General features: G+C 43.3%; 2 protein-coding genes across 2 annotated transcripts; one reads left to right on the forward strand and one right to left on the reverse strand.

Annotated features, from left to right (window-relative positions):
- Nucleotides 1–5,473: 5,473 nt before the first annotated feature.
- On the reverse strand, nucleotides 5,474–17,685 carry HSDL2 (hydroxysteroid dehydrogenase like 2). The gene is made up of 11 exons (XM_082782772.1): nucleotides 17,541–17,685; nucleotides 14,888–15,051; nucleotides 14,380–14,478; nucleotides 14,138–14,252; nucleotides 13,368–13,471; nucleotides 12,256–12,354; nucleotides 8,508–8,702; nucleotides 7,997–8,068; nucleotides 6,481–6,636; nucleotides 6,257–6,385; nucleotides 5,474–5,776 (listed from the first exon to the last, which is right to left on the reverse strand). The coding sequence occupies exons 1-11, from the start codon at nucleotides 17,657–17,659 to the stop codon at nucleotides 5,664–5,666; spliced, it is 1,365 nt and encodes a 454-aa protein (XP_082638898.1). The 5' UTR covers nucleotides 17,660–17,685; the 3' UTR covers nucleotides 5,474–5,663.
- Nucleotides 17,686–18,812: 1,127 nt separating this feature from the next.
- LOC309890239 (hydroxysteroid dehydrogenase-like protein 2) lies at nucleotides 18,813–22,021 on the forward strand (the record flags this gene model as incomplete). Its single annotated transcript, XM_082783926.1, has 4 exons — nucleotides 18,813–18,947; nucleotides 20,130–20,258; nucleotides 20,739–20,880; nucleotides 22,018–22,021. The coding sequence occupies exons 1-4, from the start codon at nucleotides 18,905–18,907 to the stop codon at nucleotides 22,019–22,021; spliced, it is 318 nt and encodes a 105-aa protein (XP_082640052.1). The 5' UTR covers nucleotides 18,813–18,904.
- Between the last annotated feature and the right edge of the window lie 802 nt (nucleotides 22,022–22,823).

Below are 22,823 nucleotides of genomic sequence, written 5' to 3' on the forward strand. Positions count from 1 at the left end.
TAGTGTTACAGAACAAAATTAAACTGTATTCCTCTACTGCTTTTTGGTGCTGGCAGCTGGTTAATTGGTTTGTATTTTGAACAAAGTTGCAGAATTGATCTTGCCTGACTTTAAAGAGAACAGAGACCATTTTGCTTTCCAGTTTCCCATCCTGGTTCATAGCAGGACCACACAGTTTTATAGCATCACAGACGAGCACAGGCACCCTGCACTACAGAAATGAGAATGTGGGAGGGGGAAGGAACTGCTTCTGCTGCCAGGGTTTTGTCTTCTGTTTGTAATTTGCCTGCTCATCTTAAACATGGATGAGGGGGCAGCTTAGCTAACAAAACCATGAAGAGTGCAACCGTGGCACATGAGAGCATTGATCGTATACCTAACTTCCCCAACCTTTTATTTCTTTATCTTAGTGTAGATCATAGCATCCCAAATCATGTTCTGCTGGAGGGTCTTCAAAACTCCATGGGTCTTGCTGAGCCCTTAAACACACTTGCCATGATGGGAAGGTCCTCGCAGTGCCCTGAGTACCACTGCCATGTAGTGCTTAGGGACATGGTTTAGCGGGTAACATTGGTGGTAGGGGGGTGGTTGGACCAGATGATCTTGGAGGTTTTCTCCAACCTTAACAATTCTGCGAATATTCAAAGGTTCCCATTTATTTTGAAAAGCCAAAACTTGATCTTCTTTGAGACACCTGAAAAAGTTCAACTTTAGTAAACCAATTTGACCCAAATTGTTTGTGGAGATAATATATAACAGCTGTCTTCACACAGATCTGGTCTATGTTACTTATTATCTTGTAGGAGTACTTTGTTGTATTAGACATTATAAAAATACGTAATACAGCGTTTTTTCCTTTGCTGTGAAGGAAATTGTGATAGTCATTTCCTTTTCCAGCAAATCTAATTGCAGAAAGTGTTCTTAACACAATACTCACAATTAATATTTCCATAAGAACAGCTAAACTACAAGATGTAGGGGAACTGATTATTAATATACATTGGATTAAATCTAATTGGCAAGTGTAACAGAGGCTACTCATACATGGGAGCTTCATGTGTACTTAAGCTTACTCATTCATTCTTCATCCTCAATTCTGGAAAAACACTTGGATCATTTAAGGATATTTAAATACCCTGGACTTTTCCAGGAAATGTTAGAGTATGGTGTATAGGCAAAAGAGAGAGAGAGGAAAATCTTGGAGCACAGACAGCTGACTAATGCCAGTGCAAGGTGTGAAAAAAATACAGGGGTATGAGCAAGGGAATGGAAATCAGTTACCTGAGTCATCAGCAGAGCAAGATTTCAAACATTCATTTTTAAATAAAAGCGATTGTGATCAAATAGGACCTTCATTATAGTCTATATATCAAGGTAAGAGTCAGGAAAGATGTAAATCCTTTATGTGGTAACCAGGTTCCTGCTTGTACTCGTTTCACTGTGTGAAAAAAAATAAAAAATCCTAAAACGAATCCTGATAAACTTTTTGGTAATAAATGAAGTGTCTTAGGAGAGAACTTATTACAATCTATTCATAAAACTACCTCGTTTTCCCAATTTTGGTAGGAGACACAACAAAGCTTTACAATACACAAGTCTTTAACATTTTAGTTGTTATGAGATGAAATTGCCATTTATCTGCTATTAATAAGACTGAGTTTGTTAGATGATGGTAGCAAATACTGCCGGTAATAGAAACAGCTAATCCACAGATGTTCCAAAGATACCTGCTGGACTGTTCACGACACTGATAGAAGAAATGTGTTACCTTTCTAAAGGTAAATTTTCTAAAGGTATTTTTTTTTCTAAAAAAAAAAAAAATCCAAGTAAATAAGTAAGTAAATAAAATCTTCTATGATTCTCTGAGTTAAAAATCCCTAGGCTAAGCTAACAAGAGGTGTCACAGGCTCCCTCCACTGCCCAACACTGAAACAGCTCTGCTAGTAACACTTTTGAGAGGGCTGGTGGGACTCCCCAAAAAGCACGTGTATCCCCACCGGGGTGGCTGTTTTATCACTGAAGTCAATGAATACACTCCCACTTTTGCAGCATTTGCTGGAAGCTGTAATTTACACTCACGATGGTTGGTACAGTTTCTCTCAAACAAAATAGAGGTACGTCTCCTTAAACAAGCATATATTAAGTTTACACTATGAGGAAATATTCTCTTTTACATGGAAAATAAATTAATTGAAGTCCTTCTTCCTTACCTGAGAAGAAGTGTACTCCAGAAACAGTCGGTTCAATGACAGGGTGAAAGGAAGATTTCTGTGAGAGCAGATGTCTGAAATACAGCTGGGAACCCCGTTCCCTCAAAGATGCTTTCCTGAAAAGGGTGAGACAGCAAAGCAACTTTTTGCATTAAGAGTTAGTAGAATTGAGGCAGAGGAATCGTGCAGGAGCTAAAGAAACACACTGCTCAAATGTGCTGAACGGGGCCAGGGTTATGGAGGCCTAAAGGGCAGAATCAAGATGGTTACAGCTGTGGGAGGAAACACCATGTTTTTCAGAGCCGTGTTTTGATCTTAAACATCTTAAGGTCTTAAGATCTTAAAGATCTCCATGCTGGCTTGATGACCCTTGGAGCCCAGCTCCCACCTCTCCTTGAATTAAAGCCAGCTGTGGTGAAGGCTGGGAACTGGGGTAGCAGATGGCAGAGCAGGGTGTTAGCCACAACGGCAAACCAAGCCAAGGCAGAGCAGCGTCAGAGCGGTGCTGCCGCAATGCCACACGTGAACCAAACAGCTTGCTGACAAAACACCGACCCTGCAAAGGCAAAGAGGTTGTTTTTCAGGGAGAAGGCCTTTCCACGTTCCCACGTACGCAGCTATGGCAGCACGGGGCTAGCTCGGCTCCAGGCTGCAACGAGCGGCCATTTTGTGAGGGGCTGCCTCCTCATGGCAGGACTGTGGGTGCCACGGAAAGCATCTCTGTGCATCTGAACAAAGCTCGAGTGGGTCTCTTTGCGGCTTAACTGGACTTCTGCTCCAGTCAGGAAAGCCCAGTGGTTTAATTCCTATGCTGGACTCAAGAACCACCGCCAAAACTGCCCTCCCTGCCCGAGATCTCTGTGAAACCTGAATCTGCTCTCAGGGTGTTGCATTGGGCTTTTGTGTGAAAGCCAAAACGGAGCGAGGACAAGACAAAAGTAGGAGCTGGTGGATGTCTCCCATCTGCATCACCAGGTGGGCAGCGTGTCAAGGGCAGGGGGAGACCAGAGCGTCCATCAGGTGTCCCAGAGAGGGAGGACGAGACCCCGTGGGAAGAGTTACGTGTGGATGTAGTGGTATGGGATCTTGACAGTGACTGCTCAGCTTGCCTTTGCTGTGAAATCGGAGAGGAGCTGAGTTGCAGAGGGGACAGATAGGGTTGGAGGAGCAGAGGAAAGATGATCCTGCCACAGACCGTCCCTGGCCTGGGGAGGCAGAAGGTGAGACGGAGCAAAGGCTCCAGCGATTTCAGCTGGACTGGAAACACTTCAGTTTGAAGTGAAACCTCTCACACGGATGCAGAATGGAAAGCACTCCACTCCACACTAGATGGCGAACTTGCATCTATCTAGTCACGGTGTTCGGCTGACCATGGGAGGCCAACATGAGATCGTCACGTAAAACAAGCCCCTTGCTGTATTGCAGGCATGTTTGGTTTGTGATACCCACTTTTTGCTGTCTCTTTTGGTTTTGGAGCTTGCTGTAGGAGACTGTTATCATGCTATTTTCACCATGTTTTGTATTTTTCAAACACTGCCCCAGCTGAAGGAAGAGGAATGATGCTCCCAGTAGCCATCTGCAGTGCCACTACTGCTCTGCTCCTGCTGCCCCACTCAAAAATCCTGTCATCCAGATCTGAGCAGGATTGGATCAAAGAAATATAAGACACACAAGGTTTTTTTTTGCCTTGAAAATCTGTATTTGGGGCTGTGCAGGGAAGGTGTAATTTAACACCCAAACACCCCTTTTGAAATATTTATTGGTCTTCAAGGAAGAGAGTTGGAAGTTCACTGTATTAATTCTTTCCCAGCTGACAGTACTGAGCTGCTACTGAGGAAGGTTGGCTGCAAACCCCTTTTCTCATATTCTTTTAGTTCCTTTTACCAGTGCCAGGTCGGCTCGTGTCCCCTGGCCCCAACCACCGCTGCTTTCCTCACACAGCTACTCCTTCCCAACCATCCCTTGGCCATACACATAAAGGTACCTCTGTCTGCTGTCCATCCAGCTGAGAGAACATCAGTGTATCCAACGATCTCCAGTGTGAGTGTGAAAAACTTACCTCTTGCTCCTAGTGAGGGGATTTGGCACCATTGTCTCTTCAGATCATGCATCTAAGCATTGCATTTGCTGCTTCCCAAAGATTATTTTTCTTGCTTTCTCCGTTCAGAAGACTCTAAATCTAATCTAAGCCTAAATCTAATAATCTAAGACTCTAAATCTAATTCTAATCCAAAGTGTCTCTTTCCAGATCAAACACCCTAGGCAGCTCTCAGGTGTGGCTTGCTGTAGAGGTTTCTGCTTTGCATAGAGGCAAAGCATACACACTTCCTTACTGCGTTGCAGCAACCAGCATGATATCTACACTCTTGCACAATCCATTCAGCCAGCTCATTCTCCTCCAGAGAACTTTGGCTTCCAGTGCACAGCCCAAGCACAGCCTTTGTCCCTGTTCATGCCAGCACTCCTGCTCCTGGCAGGCTGTGTGGCCGCAAACACTCACCCGGTCCAGCCACGCTGCTCCCTCCTGCTCGGGCAAACAACAAGGGGCTGAGGAGCTGCTGCTGCCCAACGGGGGGTGAGCTCCCCCCTGCCTCCACCCCAGGTTGTCACGCCTCGTTAGAGAGTAACACGTCTTCAGTGGTGAAGCAAGCACAACGGTCAATGTGAATTTTCTGTCTTATTACCAGAATTCAGCAAGGATGGACACTTCACCATGCAGGCAATCTCAGACGAGTGTGGGCTTGAAAAACTTGAAAACTATTGGACCATGAAGCACATTAGGAAATAAATCCTCAGTCTTGCAAGCTTCTCGGCGTGCTTGGGAGACCTAAATGGCTGTCTGTCTGTGCAGGGCTGGCAGCTTAAACCTCCTGCAGCTACCTGCAGGGGCTGTGCGAGGCACGGCTTTGTCTGTGGCAGAGGATGGGGTGTGCAGCTGCATGCACGTGTGCGTGCAGCTGTGCGTAACCTAACTCAGGGGTACCAGGCCTGGTGCAGGGAACACACCAAGGAAAGCACAAAATAGTAATGAGATGGCCACTTAGCAGGAGTACTTGGCACCCTGCAGAACTGACCATATTGCTCTCACCTGTGTGCCAGCACAGGAATCTCAGCATGGCATTTGTATCACAGGGTGACACTCGCTCCCCCCACCCTTCTTATGGGACATGCATGCAAGGAGCCACGTCGAAGGAAGCCGACTTCCAACGTGCTGCACAGTTCCAAAGGGGTAGAGAAAAAGACAACACGTGCAACCTAGCGTGTGTATTCTCAAGAAGGAATTAGTTTAATCAAGACAAACACGTTCTAGTCTTAATCAGACTCAGTTATTTCTTCTCTAACAGTCTCACATTTTATTCTTACGTATTATATTTCATTAAAAAGGACAAGTATTTTAAAACAGCATTGTCATTATACACGAAAGGCCAAAGTTCTGTGAGGAAGGCTTTCCCCTCAAAGTTTAGAGTTAAACTGCGTCAGCATCTTCTCCAGCTTTATTGCTAGTGCCATGTTACCTTTGATCTTTAACTTTCCTGACATGAAGGCCATGGTTGGCTTTAGTTTACCTAAAAAGAAGATACAGAATCAACAGGAGAAGAATTGGAGACAGAACGTGCAGATGAAACCTTGGTACCCTAAAGTAGTATTTGGTGGTTACTTCGCTACCCAACTCTTGTAAAAGCAGCACACTTTTAGGAAAAACAGATGAGGGGTGTGCGGAAAAGAAGTCTAATGGATTGACTGGATGCTTTCGGAAACTATGGATGCTTTCTGGAGCTACACGCCCTGTGAAATCTCTGATAGCTACTTAACAAAGCGGGATCAGCTTCTGTGCTCTTTTTGTTCACACAGGTTAGAGTCCAGAAAAGCCCAAGGAATTCTATCCTACTTACACCCGAGCCCCCAGAAGCTAAATGCTCACCCAGATCCAGGACTACAAAGAGAAGAGCCAGCCGACTGAGCTACCAGCAGAATAAAATGATCCGAATGAAACATCCTGGGCACGAGACACTGCTGCCCCCCTGCTGCGTGCCTTTGTGACTCACCTGTGAACATTTTCACAAAGTCGCCACTCGACATGCTCATAACGACATCGGCCGTCACAGGAGGCTTTCCAAAGCCAGCGCTGCCGTCGTTGGTTTTCAGGTCGATGTACCAAGTGCCTCCTTCCTCACCTGGGCACAACGGGGAGAACCAGCGGCAGTCGGCAGGCTGCCCTTGGCCGGGGGTGGGAGCGTGGGGAAGGTTTACAGGAGCTGGTCCTTCTTACCAGACAATTCAAACTGGAAGACACCCTGCGTAGATTTCACAAATTCTTTACTGATGGCTCCCTGAATAACTCTGAATGTTTCTGCAACAGGACCTGAAGCAGATGCTGTACTGGATTCACTTGATTTCTTCTCCTCCTTGAATGCCTGGGAAGCACCTAAAAGAAGTAAATTATTTTTTGCTGAAAGATGCACAAAACTATAAAACAGCATATCTCAACATATGGAGAGGACTTGGAAAGGCTTATATGCAACACTGTTGATCATAGGCAGTTTTTTAAGACTCATGCTTCTCAGTCGGGAAAATACCACTGAAATAACAAAATCTTCAATACTGATAAACAAAGTTTTCAGCACCTGGCTACTGAAACTGGTATACAGCACTAAAGGAAGTTCCGTAGTAAATATCTGACTTCTTACTATGTCAAAAGAAAAGTAAAAATGAAACCACAACAATTTCATTCTGACTGTTTACAGTTCATTCTTAATGTTTAACCAGCACAGTTTTTTATGCACTCAATATATTCCTGACAGCTCAAACAACCAAAAAAAACCACATCAGTGTCTTTAGTAACACAGCCTTCATGCTGAAACGCTTACACATGTTATGTATATTTCTAAGAATACAAATATTTCCAGTAACTCTTCTGCAAAAGCTTCTCAGCTGTTGGTCAATGTACTAACTTAACCAGCATTTTACCATACTGCAGTGAATATGCACATTTAAAAATTCAGAAAAGCAGTTGCAATTTACAAGGCTTATCATGTTGAATACCCTAAAATATGTTGTAGAAAGTTTGTTAGGTATCTTAAGTATCAGAAAATAATTAGGACTATTCTGTGAATTGCTACTAAATAACCTGGGTTCCATGGTGCAAGGGGTTAACAGCTTCTCTCTCTGGCAGAAAAGTCCTGGAGCATATGCACAAATTGTTTTTTTTAATGGGAAAGGGACTCTGCTCAAACTTAGCATCCTTCTTTCCTTCTCTCTATCTGTGTTGGCACAACAATGAAAACTACTCTGTATTCTTACTTGCTCACCAACCTGACACACTACAATTCCAAAAAAGCAATGAAAAAGCAAAACTGATGTTGTTATGAAAAAGATTTCTCTGTTTCACCTCATGGACATTCACGTCACACCTGACTGTGGGAATTTCATCTAAGAAGCAATGGAGGCTCCACATCAACTCCTTTCCTACAAATTTAGCAAGACAGATATAACACTCCTGCAACATATACTGTTTGCTATTGACTTTTTTTCAGCAATATTTACCTGTGACTTTCATACTACGCAATTCAGATGGTTAAGAGAGGATTCTTCAAAACAAAGCAATAGTTATAAACCATAAGTTACAGAGATGTGACAGTCCATAAATCATACACCCCGAGTACAAAAGGGGTTTTGCCAAACAGCTTGTAGCCCAAATGCTTGGGAGAAAAGAAAGTAACCTGAAATACAGGAGGCATTTGTTATCACTTGGATTTATCAACTTGTACATGAGGAGCTTTCCCTACCATGGCTTTCTGGTTTTGTGGCTGTCATGTCAATTTCAGCATCCAAGAAGAAGTCAGGCATCAGGGGGTGACCTAGAGGGGAGTTAAAAAATAACAGTAAGTCCAAGTGAAGATGAACAGCACAAACAGAATCCACTTTGTATGAAACTACACCACAGTTTATATGCAAAATAAACTGCAATTTGAAGGAAAGACATACCATGAAATAACACGTTTAGGGTCTGGTTCATTTAAAATCAGACCTAGAGGCCTCTTACAGATGCAATGAGAAACATCTGAAGATGATACACAATCTCACTAATTGGTCAATAGTTATATGTGCACCTATAGGGCAGGTGCATTTTATTTTTGTCAATGAATTTCTTTAATAGACATGTACAATTAGAGCCTCGCTGAACAAGCATGTGCTTTCCAGGAAGGCAAGTTACAGAAGTTGAGCCATGTGAATTTTTACAGACTCACGTAAGAGGTCCTTTCTCAACTTACCTCTCATTTTAAAGATCTCTCTTACCTGGTGCAATTGCATAGACATCAAAATCCTTAACTCCTTCTTCTCTCAGCAGAACTTCATCAATAATGAAGTTTCCGGTGAAACTTTTCGGTTTTGTTAAAATGCAATATGCAGCATCTGCAAGGATGTCCGTTTTTCTGCACTGTTTCTCTATTCCAGATCCTCCCAACATATCCATAGCAGCTGTGTGTATAGCTGGAAAGTTTGGAGGATAAGAAAATAACACTTTAACAATGACAACATGAAATTCCCATCTCTCTGGCAAGTGCATCTTCCTTTCACATGAAAGGAAATCTTACAAAGACAAAACTAGGAAATACTACCCATGGACAAATAATTCTCTACAAGCAGCAGTAAAAATAGAAAGCTATTAAAGGAATAAAAAGAAAAAGAATGAGAAAGACTCCTCGTGACATTCATCATGTCTCTCAAGCCTTCTGTCAATGCCCCACACACGGAGTTTTGCTCTTCCAAGCTGAGGTATGTACCTCATTTTGCTTTCATCCTCTTCCACAAAGAGGCTGCTTGGTTGCAGCTTTTGGCATTTGCCACATTATTAGTCTTCCCTCATACAGTTTTGCCTCATGTCTCTTTTGCAGCTTCTCTTCAAGACTCAACTCTCCGCCCTGCTCTTTTCTAAGTCCCAGGACAGATTTCAAATCATCTCCCACACTTGGGGATGACAGATCCTGGAGGCAGAAGGATAAACCTGGTTTTAAATTATTTTTGCTCACCTTCAGACGTTTCCATTCCACACAAAGCAACAGCAGCTTTGATGCAGAAATGATTGAAACATCACTTAAAATGATAAAGTAGGCACTGTACACACACAGACATGAGAAAGATCAAGTGAGTTCTGTCCACTCACGTATGAGGTTTATTGTACTCCTCTGTGGTGAGCGCTAGCCTCCAGATTTCAGTCACATTTGATCATCCTCAGCTTCGTTTTTTATTCCAAATCAAGTGAAATGCTATAAATAGCCACCTATAGATAAGTGGCAAATAGTTACACTGTACATACACCTAGGTCTTTTTCTCTTTTCTAAGGACAGTAAATAATCTTCAGGCCTTTCTTCAGCCCTCTGAAATGTGACCTATCCTGCAAGATTTCTCTTAATTTTTTAAATTTTCTTTTTTAGTAACTACCAACAACTCAGAAGTTATTTCCATCAAATACACAGATGAAGTTTATTAGGTCCTTTTGACATGAGTATACCCCACTGCTCTGAGGATTCATTAACCTCTTCACTTTTCCTGGCCCATGTGCCTCCCACCTTCTTATTAGTGCCAAATGTTATCCTTCTAAACATAAGCCTATGAGCAGAGATTGATCCAGAAGGTTTTGAGCATCTACTGCCGCATACTCTGGCTGCATATTTCACACAGAGTGCTGCTGGAGAAAATAATTCGTGCCAAATCTCTCTGTTTGGATGAGGTACTTTGGATGAATTCCTTCATCGTCTTTAACTCTCATAAATAATTTTCTATGCTTAATCAGTCAGTTACCAAAAACCACAAAATATTAGCTAAAATATCATGTCCACTTATCAAAAGAAAAAAAAAAAAAGTTGCATGGCCCTATTCCAGATGACAAAGATAGATCCTGGGAAATCTCCATTGAAACTTCTGTGAGGTTTCCTTGGACTACTCCAGAAGCAAGCATGTGGAAGTGAGTGCATATTTCTAACTCCTTCAGAAATAACAAATAAAACAGAGACTCAAAGGCGATCCTTCATTTCACTGTCAAGAAGGCAATCCAGACCATGAAGTTATGTGTGCATCTGCCTTCAGCACACGAAAGATGAACAGTTTATCCCCTTCAAGATACACAGCATGCCTTAAAGACCTGCTCACTAAAATTCAACACCTCCAGCACTTCTCTTTCTTATGTCACAACTAAGGCAGATGACATTGGTGCCAAATACAAAGCTGTTCTTTCTGGTACCGACACCGGTGGGATGGGAACACCCCCAGAATTCCACACGGATAACCCAGCAGCTATGAGTTTTGCCAGAGAGTACGAAGACACCATCACCAAACTCCAGAACTTAAAACTCCTTGCATTGCACCCAACACTCCCAAACCTCATGGGCAAAAAAAAAAACAGAAAACACAACGTTCCTGGGGCAGACATATATCAACTAAGAACTGCTTGTAAACAAGAATTTTCATTTTTACCCAAAATGTTACAAACAGAAGACCAAAACTATTAAAAATACTAGTTAAAAAAAAAAAAAAAAAAAGAATTAAGATCTTCAGATTGACTACATCTTCTTATTCTGCCTGGTGGATCGTAAGTAATTCAATGCCGTGAGGATTTAGCATCTATAGATAAACTGATCACTGATTACAAGCAACTAACATGTTCTCTTTGCTCGTCCAACCCTGAATAACTGAGCACATTCATTAAAAGAATTAAAATACATGATTGAACAGAAAAGTGTCAGGACACACTGTGCAGCTTTTTGACATTAAAATTTAAATATTTTTCACACGAGAGAATCTAGCATGATATTCACGCAGGTCTGGTATTGATGTAACTATCATTCAGGAAGTAATCCCTTAATAAAGTATTTTTATGAGTAAAATGCAGCACAAGCAGAGTTTACAAGACACCAATGTACTGGGAGAATTTATGATGCAAGTATCCAGACCAGTGAAAAACGACCTGATCTGACAGATACACCAACCTAAGTGTTCAGCTGAGTACCACTCAGAGCATTTCAGCACAGCAACTCAGTTGACTTTGACTGAAATCATCAAGTTTTGCTCATACTCCTCACTTTAGGGGGAGCAAATCAGACAGTTTATACACTCAAAACTGTAATGGGCCTGCAAATCCTAACAGGAAAGTGCTGACACGCGCCCGGGTACAAACGTTGCTTACAACTGGAGCACTAGCCCCAGAAGAGGCTCTTGCTTCATTATTTTTATTTCTTCCTCTTTCGTTTCTTCCTGCCCCTCTGCCTCTCTCACTGCTTAATTCCGCGTTAAGGGAATAAGCTTTGCTGTTGTAATGTATCCTCACGTAGTGAGTGGGGCCACACCATCAAAAGGGCAAGATTTGAAGGGCTCTCTGATTTTAATGACATCCGTATTATTTCTGCAGATAGATGTGTTTGGGATGAAGGGACATGCCTCTTTGTCCAGCAAGGACTAAACCTTGAAGCACAGCCCCAATCCTCACTGCTCCGCAGACAACAAACTGGAGCTAACAGTTTGGGAACACCGAGCTGTTTTTCTACTTTACAGCTCTACATCTTGTGACTTGCAAAAAGATGGTTGAGTGAACAACTATTTGCTGGCCCACTGTGCCAAAACTTCTAGGAGGAGGATTTTTTTTTAAATTACCTCTACAAAAGTATGTCTCTTGCCAGTTTCACCTACCTCCTGGCAATCTAACCAGCAGGGAACTCTAAATAGTACTGCAAATGAAAGCATGCTGGTACTTCTGTGGTCCTATCCAAACCAGAACTCTGGGCATATGAAAAGGAGCACAGTCAGGCCAAGTGGAAGGGCTGAATGGGTTGCAATTAGGCTGAAAACAAGTTGGGATCAAAGTGGCAATGGTCTAGTGAGAACTAGGAATGAAAACCAACATCCACGCAGGTTGAACAAAGAATACGCAAAAGAATTGCCTGGTGTCCTGAATAATTTCCAGAAGAAGCTGAGAGTGTATTTAAAGCTAAATAAACCAAGCTGTATAAGACAAAATATAAAAATTATTTTATCATCATAAAAAAATCACCTGTTTTAGGCCATAAAGCATTGACAGCAACTTCTCCTCTAAATTCTTCCGCCATCCCCAGGACACACATGGACATTCCGTATTTAGAAATGGTGTAAGCTACAACAAGAAGTACATAAACAGCCTGTATTTAGTAGGATAAAAATATATGGTCTATCAACAGAACTTGAATTTTCTGCCCTTCAAAGTTAAAGTTATTTCTTTATATTTTAAATTAACTTTTTGGAGACAAAGCAGTATCTTCCCAGAGCAAAAATCTCTCCCTTCCTCCCCCGTGCCTCAGCAGATACAAACTGTAGTCTGCCATCTCTACACTGCAAGTAAATGAGCTAAAAGATGAGCTAAGCATCTTTTGGCAAATAAAAACAATGACTGAAGCTCAACTTTATGGTGTTGATATTGTATTTTTATACACACACTGACAGCAGCTCCATTTTTTCTGCAACACAGTAGCTGCTTATGATCGAACTGGTATTTTAGTGAAGGGAAAAAAAAAAAAAGAAAAGAAAAATGAAGAGGAAGAAAAAAGGACATTCTAAATCCTTCTTTTCTATTTTGAGAAGGGAAACTTTTAGGGGGAAAGAACTTGGACTTGCTGGGGGAGTTTTACAGGACAAGCATCTAAAATTGAAAGCTATTCAACAAGCTTAAAATGAACAACATATGTTCTAGCCTAAACACAGAATGAGGTCTCTTTCACACCTCAAAATAATTTCCAATTAAAAATACAGCCTTGAGCTTTATTTCTGTTAAGTCAAACATGAAGCTGAAACTGTAAGAAAACAGATTTTGCTTTTTTAATTCTTTGTGGAACAGAAAACACTGTGCTGTCTTAAGAATTCCTATGGAAAAGCACAGTCTCTTAACTGTAGAGCATCCTTAAAAATAGAAGGACGTATTAGGCCATGAAACTTGCACTGTGTTTTCCCACAAAACAGTTTTTTTTTTTTTTTTCATGTGAGGTGCAAAAGACTCTGGGGAACCATTACAGGCAGTCTGTACCAAATGCTAAGAACTTGAGATCTGGTGTTCTGGACTGGCATTCCTTCACATTTCACCAGTTATTTATGTGGTCCTCAAAAACAACAACAAAGCCCCCGACTGCCACTCACCACAATGATTTTTGAACCACATGGGATTCATATTCATAGGTGGGCTGAGGTTGAGGATATGGGGGTTCTTACTCTTCCGCAAGTATGGAAGGCATGTCTTGGACCTGGAAGACAGAAACCAGACAAGTCAGTCCCCTCTTACTTTACAGAACACTCTTCCTTACAATAAAAAATGGCAGAACACTATTTTGACTTTCGTGAAGATCCAACACTAAGCTGAAACCTTGCCCTCGTATCATACATTTAACTGAGAAATAGAACAACAGAAAAAGTCTGTCCTAGCTCACTTACCTCAGCAGTAGCATTCATGCCTGGTGACTTGGCTACCTCATCCGAACAGTGCAGCAGCACCACCTAAAGCAGATTTCCCAGATTTTGTGCAACGCCATGCTGCAAGAACAACTTTCCTTTACGAGCACGGAGCTGCTTACAGTTCAGCTTTCAGAAGCAGACAACGCAGGGTGGAAGTACAGGCCCACCACCCCGCAGCCAGATTTATTGCTTCCTTTCCATTGCTCTCTCTACCTGCTGTTGACATGCTGTGCATGCCTCTCTCTAATTCAGCAGGCTGATCGTGTGTGTTTTTAAACTACCCTAATGACAACTCCTTCGCTGATCTTTAGCAACAGAACTTACAGGAACATTATGCCTGATAACCAGATTCATCTGCAGAAAGCACCTCAGGTAAACTGAGGTAACCTTTTTTTGTTAATGTGTTAAAATTTGTTAAATTTGTCAAAATTACTTCTCTCTCCTTTCTCAGCACTTACGTGAGGTAGGTTCCTCGTACGTTGACATCCATCATGAGGTTGACCTTCTTTGTCTCTGTTTCCAAAGTGCCAGTCAGAGAGATGGCGCTTGCATTGTTCACCAAAATATCAATCCCTGGTTTTAAAATAAGCCGTTTCACTTTAGCAGTTCAGAGACAAAGAGCAGGAGTAAAGCAGGCTGCTCTTTTCTCTTGCTGTTTGAACAATCTGCCTGTTGACCTTTCCCCCACATCCCAGCATACCTCCAAAAGTCTTCACAGCTTTCTCCACAGCATTAATAATTTGCTGTTCTTCCCTCACGTTAACGATGCATGGCAAAGCCTTTCCTCCAGCCGCTTCAACTGCATTAATTAGAAAATAAAGCATTTAAAAATTGTCTCTCAGGTTGAACAAACAGTCTGCTGAGAACCTCTCATCCAGTGAACCCGTTGAAAATGAGACTCTCACATTGTGACCTTTTCACAGGTCGTATAAAGAACAGGGAAGCCAGAACCCAAGCCTAATGCTGAGACTGTGTATGGTACAACTAGATGTCTCAATTAAGGCAGCATTTTCACTTCTGCACACATATGTCTTCATCATTATTACAGTCTGATAACTCACAGAACTCCTAGGAGGCAAGAGAGCCAGGTAAGCGTATTGTTTTAAAGCTGAGGGAGTCTGAGCAGCTTCCCACTTACTTACAGAAATTAAGCTAGGACACACACGCAGCCCAGCACCAGAAGCCCACCCTCATTTGTTACAACTTACTCTCTGCTGCAGCAGTGTAGATAGTCCCTGGCAGTTTAGGATGGGGCTCAGCTGTCTTGGCAGCCACCACGATGTTTGCACCATCCTTGGCAGCTTTCAAGGCAATGGCTTTGCCAATGCCTCGGCTTGCGCCCGTGATGAAGAGAGTGCATCCTGCTAGTTTCCTAAAGATAAACAGGTAAGAGGGGGAACAAAGCAAAACCTGTAAATCTCTGACTTTTAGCACTCTTCAAGGACAAAAACAGCCAGCACGGTCTTCCAGCCAGCCGACTGCCTTCCACATTTTACTACGAAAACATACCCAAAATACGGATGAGATGGATAAAGCTACAGCAAAGCACAGTCCTGCACCAGCCCTGAAGACAAGGTGATGTTCCAAGCTAATAAACACAGCAAAGCAGGAAGGTTACACGGGTCACCCAGTGACCTTTTTGTACCATGATCCAGCACTGCTTACAACAGAGCTGCTTAAGTTCTCCAAAACCAAAACAGGAGCCAGCTGTAAATCGAAATGCCAGTTTCTAATGACGTGACACTCCTCCGCAGCTCTCTGCAATTCACTTCTCACAGCCCTCTACACGCAAAGAACTGCTGTAAAGCTCAGGACCAGAATCACAATACCAGCGCAGGGTGCCAAAGATGAGTGCCAGAAATCTCATTTTCAGAAAGGCATTTTTTCTCTTGAAGTTTTTACACTAAACTCAACAGTTTCCCAGTAACTATGTTTAATGTAATAGGTCACCACAAAAATCAGTCCAATCAAAACCCCTGGAGAAACGAACAGATTTTGGAGTGTCAGAAGACATTTTTCTTACACATATAATGTTGCTGAATCTTAAGAGCTAAGAATTCAACTCTAACTTGGGACGTACTTGGCAATAAAGCCTCTTTGACCACAGGTTTTCCAAACGAAGGAATGTGGGCTGTGGTGCTCTGCAGAAAACTTGTGCTGCTTTTCATAACCGAGTGAAAAATAACAAGAGGACTAAATTTTCAACCCCGGTTAATGAATGAATACAAACCATGTGCTACAGCAGTGTCACCACTCACTCACATCACGAATGTGATGTGGTTTTATTTTCAGTCTGGGCTACACTTGATTTAATTACCGTTCCTCCAGGTCTCAGTTTTCTCCCTCTGGTCTGAGAACATCCCTCTCTAAAGCAACCTCGAGGAGGGTATTTGCTCTCAGAAGACTGAAAACTGAAACGAGGCAGGAAGGGGCAGAAAATCTCCCCCTGCAACAGCAATCTTAGTCACCAGCAGGGTCCCACAAGTCGGTGAAGCCCTGCAGACGCCAATTCAAGCAGCTGCCTTCTGCAGAATTGGGTTCTAGAGAGGCACGGGAAGAAAAATCTCAAAATACATTGAGTCGCAAAAAAATGCTGCCTAGAGTTGAGTCACAGGCACAATGAGGAAAGATCATCTCTGTAATTCATCACATATGAAACGCCAGAGAGATCAGTGGTGCTCTCCGCCTGCTAAAGGAACGCAAACATGTTACTCGTCTTCCAAAAATGCCCAAAAGCAGGATTCCCTGAACCACTGGCTCATCAGACTTGTCCTGGCTCTTGGGAAAACCATGGGCCAACATGGACCAGCTGGTCAAGCCCAGAGGTGGGGGTTAGCAAGTCATACTCTGCCTTGGAGGCCAGTATTAAGTCAGGTCTCCTCCAGCACCAGTCGTGTCCATCACCTTTATCACCGGCCTGGAGGAGACGACAAAGTACACCTGGCAGGGAGGACAACTGGCTGATGTGCTTGAGGGCTAGGCTGCCTTCCAACTGGGAAGGAAGGGTCCCTGCAGTGACACAGTGGAGAGGGAAGCACACAGCTGGAAAGGGATGGGGACACTTGGCAGGGAGCAAGCTGAGAGTACCCCAGCAGCACCCCGGGATGCAGGAGCACCATACCCAGCAGATGGAGGGTCACACTTGGACCTTGGGGAAGGTCAGGTCACAGAGCTGGGGCCAAGACGGCCCGAGCTATCTGCAGCCTGGGAGACTGGTTCTTCAGACCCAGGTGGATGTGACCCAGAGCAATCCAGACCGACCTGACGGCTGGTTTTGGGCAGGACCCTGTGAGCTGGAGACCTCTCCAAGCCCCTTCCACCCTGCGTTACTCTGCGACTGGAGGAACCCACACAGATTCAACTCCTTGGCCCAGATCATGACTGTTAAAAATATCAGGAAACATTGTACTCATTCCAGTTATATTTTCACTGTCTTTTTTTTTTTTTTCCTTTTTTTTTTTTTCTTTTCCTTGCCACTTTTCTGCACAGCCTACACGAACCCTCCTCCCCAGGCTTACAGCCACCACCGACCGCATTCACGCACTAGGGGTCCTCCCGTCCTTCACACGGAGCTCGCATTTCTTTCGGAAGCCCACAGAAACACTGCTTACCAAAACATGCAAAAACTTAACAGGAAAAACTCATTTTCAGGAACAACTCTCACACACACCCCGCGGAAGCGCCGCGCAGCTCGCACCCGAGCCCCCAGCAGCTGCCCCCCTGGCGGCACGTCCCCTGGCGGCACACCCACCGCCGGGACGCCCCCCGGCCCCAAAACCCGTCCTCCCTATGGGTCCCCCTCGCTGCTCTGCCCCGTCCCCAGCCCCATGGAGAAGGAAGGAGGGAGGCCAAGCGCCTTACCCCGTGTTGGGCAGCATGGCGGAGCGGGGACGGGCCGCCCGGGGCCGCCCCTTCACGGCGCAGCCGCCGCGGCCGGGAGGCGGTGGCAGGGCGGTGAGGGCGGCGTGAGGAGGGGACATGGGGGTGGCAGCCTCCCAAAGTGTCCCCACAGCCCCTCACCCCGCTGGCACCCCCGGCCCCGAGCTGGGAAAAGGAAGGGGAAGGAGATGGGGAAGGGTTTTTGGTGGCTTGGGGAGCGGTCGTGGGTGACCCCCCCGCTCTGCTGTTACCCCGTGTCGTGGCACACAGCCTTTGGTCTCCTGAGGAAGAGCGGGGAGAAAGGGAGAAATTTGGAGACATTTGGACACATTTCTTCTCAGAAAGAGCAGTCAGGCACTGGGACGGGTTGCCCAGGGAGGTAGTGGAGTCACCGTCCCTGGGGGTGTTAAAGGAAAGGTCGGAGGTGGCAGTTTGGGACATGGCTTAGTGGGTGACATTGGTGGTAGGGGGGTGGTTGGACCAGATGCTCTTGGAGGCCTTTTCCAACCCTAATGTTTCTATGAAAACGTGACCATTCGGAAGGAGGTAGCTTCACACAAACATTTCATTTCATGAGGAGGTCTTCCAGATCAGTTACCAGCTCTTGTGGTCCCTCCCAGCCGCAGCTGCGATCAACTTGCTTCTGCCCTGCCAGTGTCCCTAGCCCTGCCCCGTTTATTTGAGCTGGTTTCAGCACTACACTGCCACCTAAGTCCATTTATTGCTATTTTATATTGTAAGTCCCAAGGTCAATGTAGAAATAGGCACAAACTTCTGACTTTTCAGATGAAAAATGAGGCATTCGAATCATTTCCTCCGTTTTTCACTGCTGACAAACGTGCACCCAAATGAACAGTGATATTACTTCAACTTAGTATGAGAATTTTTAGCGGAAGAATCATCATGTCTAAAATATTCGTCTTAAACACACTGTTATTTGACTGGTATGTTAAAAAAAAAATAAAAAAAATGGAATTGGACACAAGACAGCAAAGGATGAGAAATTTTCTGTGTACATTGCCACTAGGAGCACTTCCCACATTTGGCTCAAACTCAGTTTTCATGACAGAAACACATACACAGTTCCTTAAGGAAATAATGGGTACGAAGGCACCCAACATGTGATGTACGGGAATTTCTTTTCCAGGGAGGAGCAAATTAGCTTGGTAAGCTGGGATGGAGCAGAGTGCTCAAACAGGCAGTGACAGAGAGGAGGCAGAGGAGGAGATACGACTGTAAAGGGACTGCAGCTCATGGGGAAACACACCTGGGAACAACTAAGTAGCAATGCACTGACTCCTGCACCACTTGTCTCATCACCAAAGGGGACGCTTGTATGTGCAGTGATGGTATTGGAGATGGGGGAGAGTGGAGGAGGGGCGTGCAAAGGTGAGCTGAGGTATTTTTTTCTAAGTGCTTGTTTGTTTTCCTTAATCAAAGCTAAAATCAATAATTAAACACTTATACTAATTGGCAATAAATTCAATTGCTTGGAATTCCTCAAACAGGACAATGCATGTGTTATTGTTTAACAGCTTGTTGGAGCTGATAATTTCTGATGATAATAAGTTTCCTCTGTATTTCAAGTTTCCTTCTTTTCTGCCCAGAACTTGGATTCCATTCAAGCTATTTAGCAAAGAATAAAATAAAATAAAATAAAATAAAATAAAATAAAATAAAATAAAATAAAATAAATAATAAAAAAACATGTTTCAGATTTAGGGTGTATGATTTATGGAAGTGAAAGCAGTGTCTGTACTTCATGTCAGGGAAAGCACATTACCATTCTGCAGGGCTGTGAAAATTTCATGGTTTAAAATCAATACCAATAATCAATAATCAATTTTGAATAATCACTTTTTTTTTGTCCTGAAGATCACATGTAAAAGATTGCTGGAAAAAAATAAAATAAAATAAAATAAAATAAAATAAAATAAAATAAAATAAAATAAAATAAAATAAAATAAAATAAAATAAAATAAAATAAAATAAAATAAAAAGTAAACACCACGTTTTGCGAGAGTGTCATACAATCTATCTTGCTGGATTTATACAAACAAACAACCTCTTGTGCCTTAGCTCTTAGATAAAATGGAGAATTTTTTTTTTTAGGAAAGCATCAACATTGATTTTTCAGAATTATAGTTTATCAAGCAGTGGAGGGAAAGTAAGAATGCTGAATAGGTTTTGATAGAAGTGTCAAGAGAGGGATGACAAAAGGGCACAAGGGTGCTAAGTTTGAGCAGAGTCTTTTTCCCTTGAAAATATTATTTGTGCATATGCTCTAGCTCTTCTCTGTGAGAGATTGATGCTGTTAACTCCCTGAACCTTGCAGTCCAGGTTGTTTGGTAGCAATTCACAAAACAATCCTAATTACTTTGTGATGCATAAGACCTCAACAACTTTCTATAACATTTCTGAGGCTGTTCAACTTGATGAGACTTGTAAATCGCAAATGCTGTCCTTTATTGCTACATGTGGATGTTTCCTGCAGTGTAGTAAAATGCTGATTAAAGTTGTGAATGGACTTAAGGCCTGCCGACTGCCGCTGGTTCTCCCCGTTGTGCCCAGGTGAGGAAGGAGGCACTTGGTACATCGACCTGAAAACCAACGACGGCAGCGCTGGCTTCGGAAAGCCTCCTGTGACGGCCGATGTCGTTATGAGCATGTCGAGTGGCGACTTTGTGAAAATGTTCACAGGTGAGTCACAAAGGCATGCAGCAGGGGGGCAGCAGTGTCTCATGGCCAGGATGTTTTATTCGGATCGTTTTATTCTGCTGGTAGCTCAGTCAGCTGACTCCTCTCTTTGTAGTCCTGGGTCTGGGTGAGCATTTAGCTTCTGGGGGCTCGGGTGCAAGTAGGATAGAATTCCTTGGGCTTTTCTGGACTCTAACCTGTGTGAACAAAAAGAGCACAGAAGCTGATCCCGCTTTGTTAAGTAGCTATCAGAGATTTCACAGGGCGTGTAGCTCCAGAAAGCATCCATAGTTTTCGAAAGCATCCAGTCAATCCATTAGACTTCTTTTCCGCACACCGCTCATCTGTTTTTCCTAAAAGTGTGCTGCTTTTGCAAGAGTTGGGTAGTGAAGTAACCACCAAATGCTACTTTAGGGTACCAAGGTTTCATCTGCACGTTCTGTCTCCACTTCCTTTCCTGTTGATTCTGTATCTTCTTTTTAGGTAAACTAAAGCCAACCATGGCCTTCATGTCAGGAAAGTTAAAGATCAAAGGTAACATGGCACTAGCAATAAAGCTGGAGAAGATGCTGACGCAGTTTAACTTTGAGGGGAAAGCCTTCCTCACAGAACTTTGGCCTTTCATGTATAATGACAATGCTGTTTTTAAATACTTGTCCTTTTTAATGAAATATAATAAGGTCTGGTGGCTCTGAGTTAGGTTACGCACAGCTGCACACACACGTGCACACAGCTGCACATCCCATCCTCTGCCACAGACAGGGCCATGCCTCGCACAGTCCCTGCAGGTAGCTGCAGGAGGTTTAAGCTGCCAGCCCTGCGCAGACAGACAGCCATTTAGGTCTCCCAAGCATGCTGAGAAGCTTGCAAGACTGAAGATTTATTTCCTAATGCGCTTCATGGTCCAATCGTTTTCAAGTTTTTCAAGCCCACACTCGTCTGAGATTGCCTGCATGGTGAAGTGTCCGTCCTTGCTGAATTCTGGTAATAAGACAGAAAATTCACATTGACCATTGTGCTTGCTTCACCACTGAAGACATGTTCCTCTCTAACGAGGCGTGACAACCTGGGGTGGAGGCAGGGGTAACTCACTCCTCTTTGGGCATCTGGGCCAGTGTCTGGCCCTACGGCAGCTCCCCAGCTCCTCGGTGTCTGCTTGAGCAGGAGGGAGCAGGGCGGCTGGTTTGTGTGAGGGCTGGCATGAACTCAGCAAAGGCTGTGCATGGCATAGGAGACAGAGCTGGCCTAGCACTGGAAGCTATAAACTGGAAGTTTCTACTGCTTTTTTTTTTTTTTTTCATAGATAATGAATATTTAGTGAAGAAGTTGTGGCACTGTTTTATAACTGTAATTTCCACATTTCTCACTCTTCAAAACTGTTCTGAAACTGTTCTTTAGCAAAACTTAAAAATGGTCAGAAAGTAATAGACTGATCATGAAAAAAGAAGTTTTACATTGCGTAAGTTAGTCATTATGATTAAATCCTCAAAAAAAAAAAAAAGAATCATTTTTAATTCCAAGAAGGCCTGGGAAGGCAAATTCTTCTTCAATTAATCAGCCTCCTCCTTTTCAGAGAAGTACTTCAATGTTATTTTATATATCTAATAAATATTTGTATGTATACAGAAATGCTTTATTAGGCTGAGGTATTAGAAAAGGACAATATTTGAAGTGTGATTTAGCATTTCTACAATGTGGATAAAAATACCAAGCATATACCAAAGAGGAATTACTAAAAACTGTTTCTGATTCTTCTTTTTAGGTAAAGGTAAATTTAGGTTGAGGTAAACTAAAGGTAATCATGGCATTGGTTTTAGGAAAATTAGGGGCTAAATGTGTGTCCTGGTTTCAGTTAGAACAGAATTAATTTTCTTCCCAGTAGCTGGTGGAATGCTGTGTTTTGGCTTAGGATGAGAAGAGTGCTGATAACACCCCGATGTTTTAATTGTTGCAGAGCAGTGCTTATACCAAGCCAAGGACACCTCAGCCTTTTGCTCTGTCCTGCCAACAGGCAGGCTGGGGTGCAGTAAGAGCTGGGAGGGGACAGACCCAGGACAGGTGACCCAAACTAGCCAAAGGGGTATTCCATACCATCTGGGGTCATGCTAAACAATATTTAGGGGTGGCTAGCCGGGGGGAGGGGGCCAGACTGCTCGGGGTTAGGCTGGGCATCGGTCAGCGGGTGGTGAGCAATTGCATTGTGCATCACTTGTTTGTACATATTATTATTATTTTCCTATTATCACCATTGTATCATTATTATTATTATTGTTATTATTATTTTGTTATTATTATTTTCCTGTCTTATTAAACTGTCTTTATCTCAACTCATGGGCTTCACTTTCCATTTCTCTCCCCCGTCCCAGAGAGGGAGGGGGAAGGTTGAGCGAACGGCTGCGTGGTATTTAGCTGCCGGCCGGGTTAAACCACGACAATGTGACATGGCACTAGAAATGAGTCTGTAAAAGATGCTGCTACAGTTTGTCTTCATACTGTGAGGGGAAAGTGTTGCTAGCAGGATATTGGCCTTTCATGGTTTTTGGACTACTATTTTAAAATGCCAGCCCT

Source organism: Aythya marila (assembly GCF_965140915.1).
Source record: "Aythya marila genome assembly, chromosome: Z".
NCBI classification, from domain to species: domain Eukaryota; kingdom Metazoa; phylum Chordata; class Aves; order Anseriformes; family Anatidae; genus Aythya; species Aythya marila.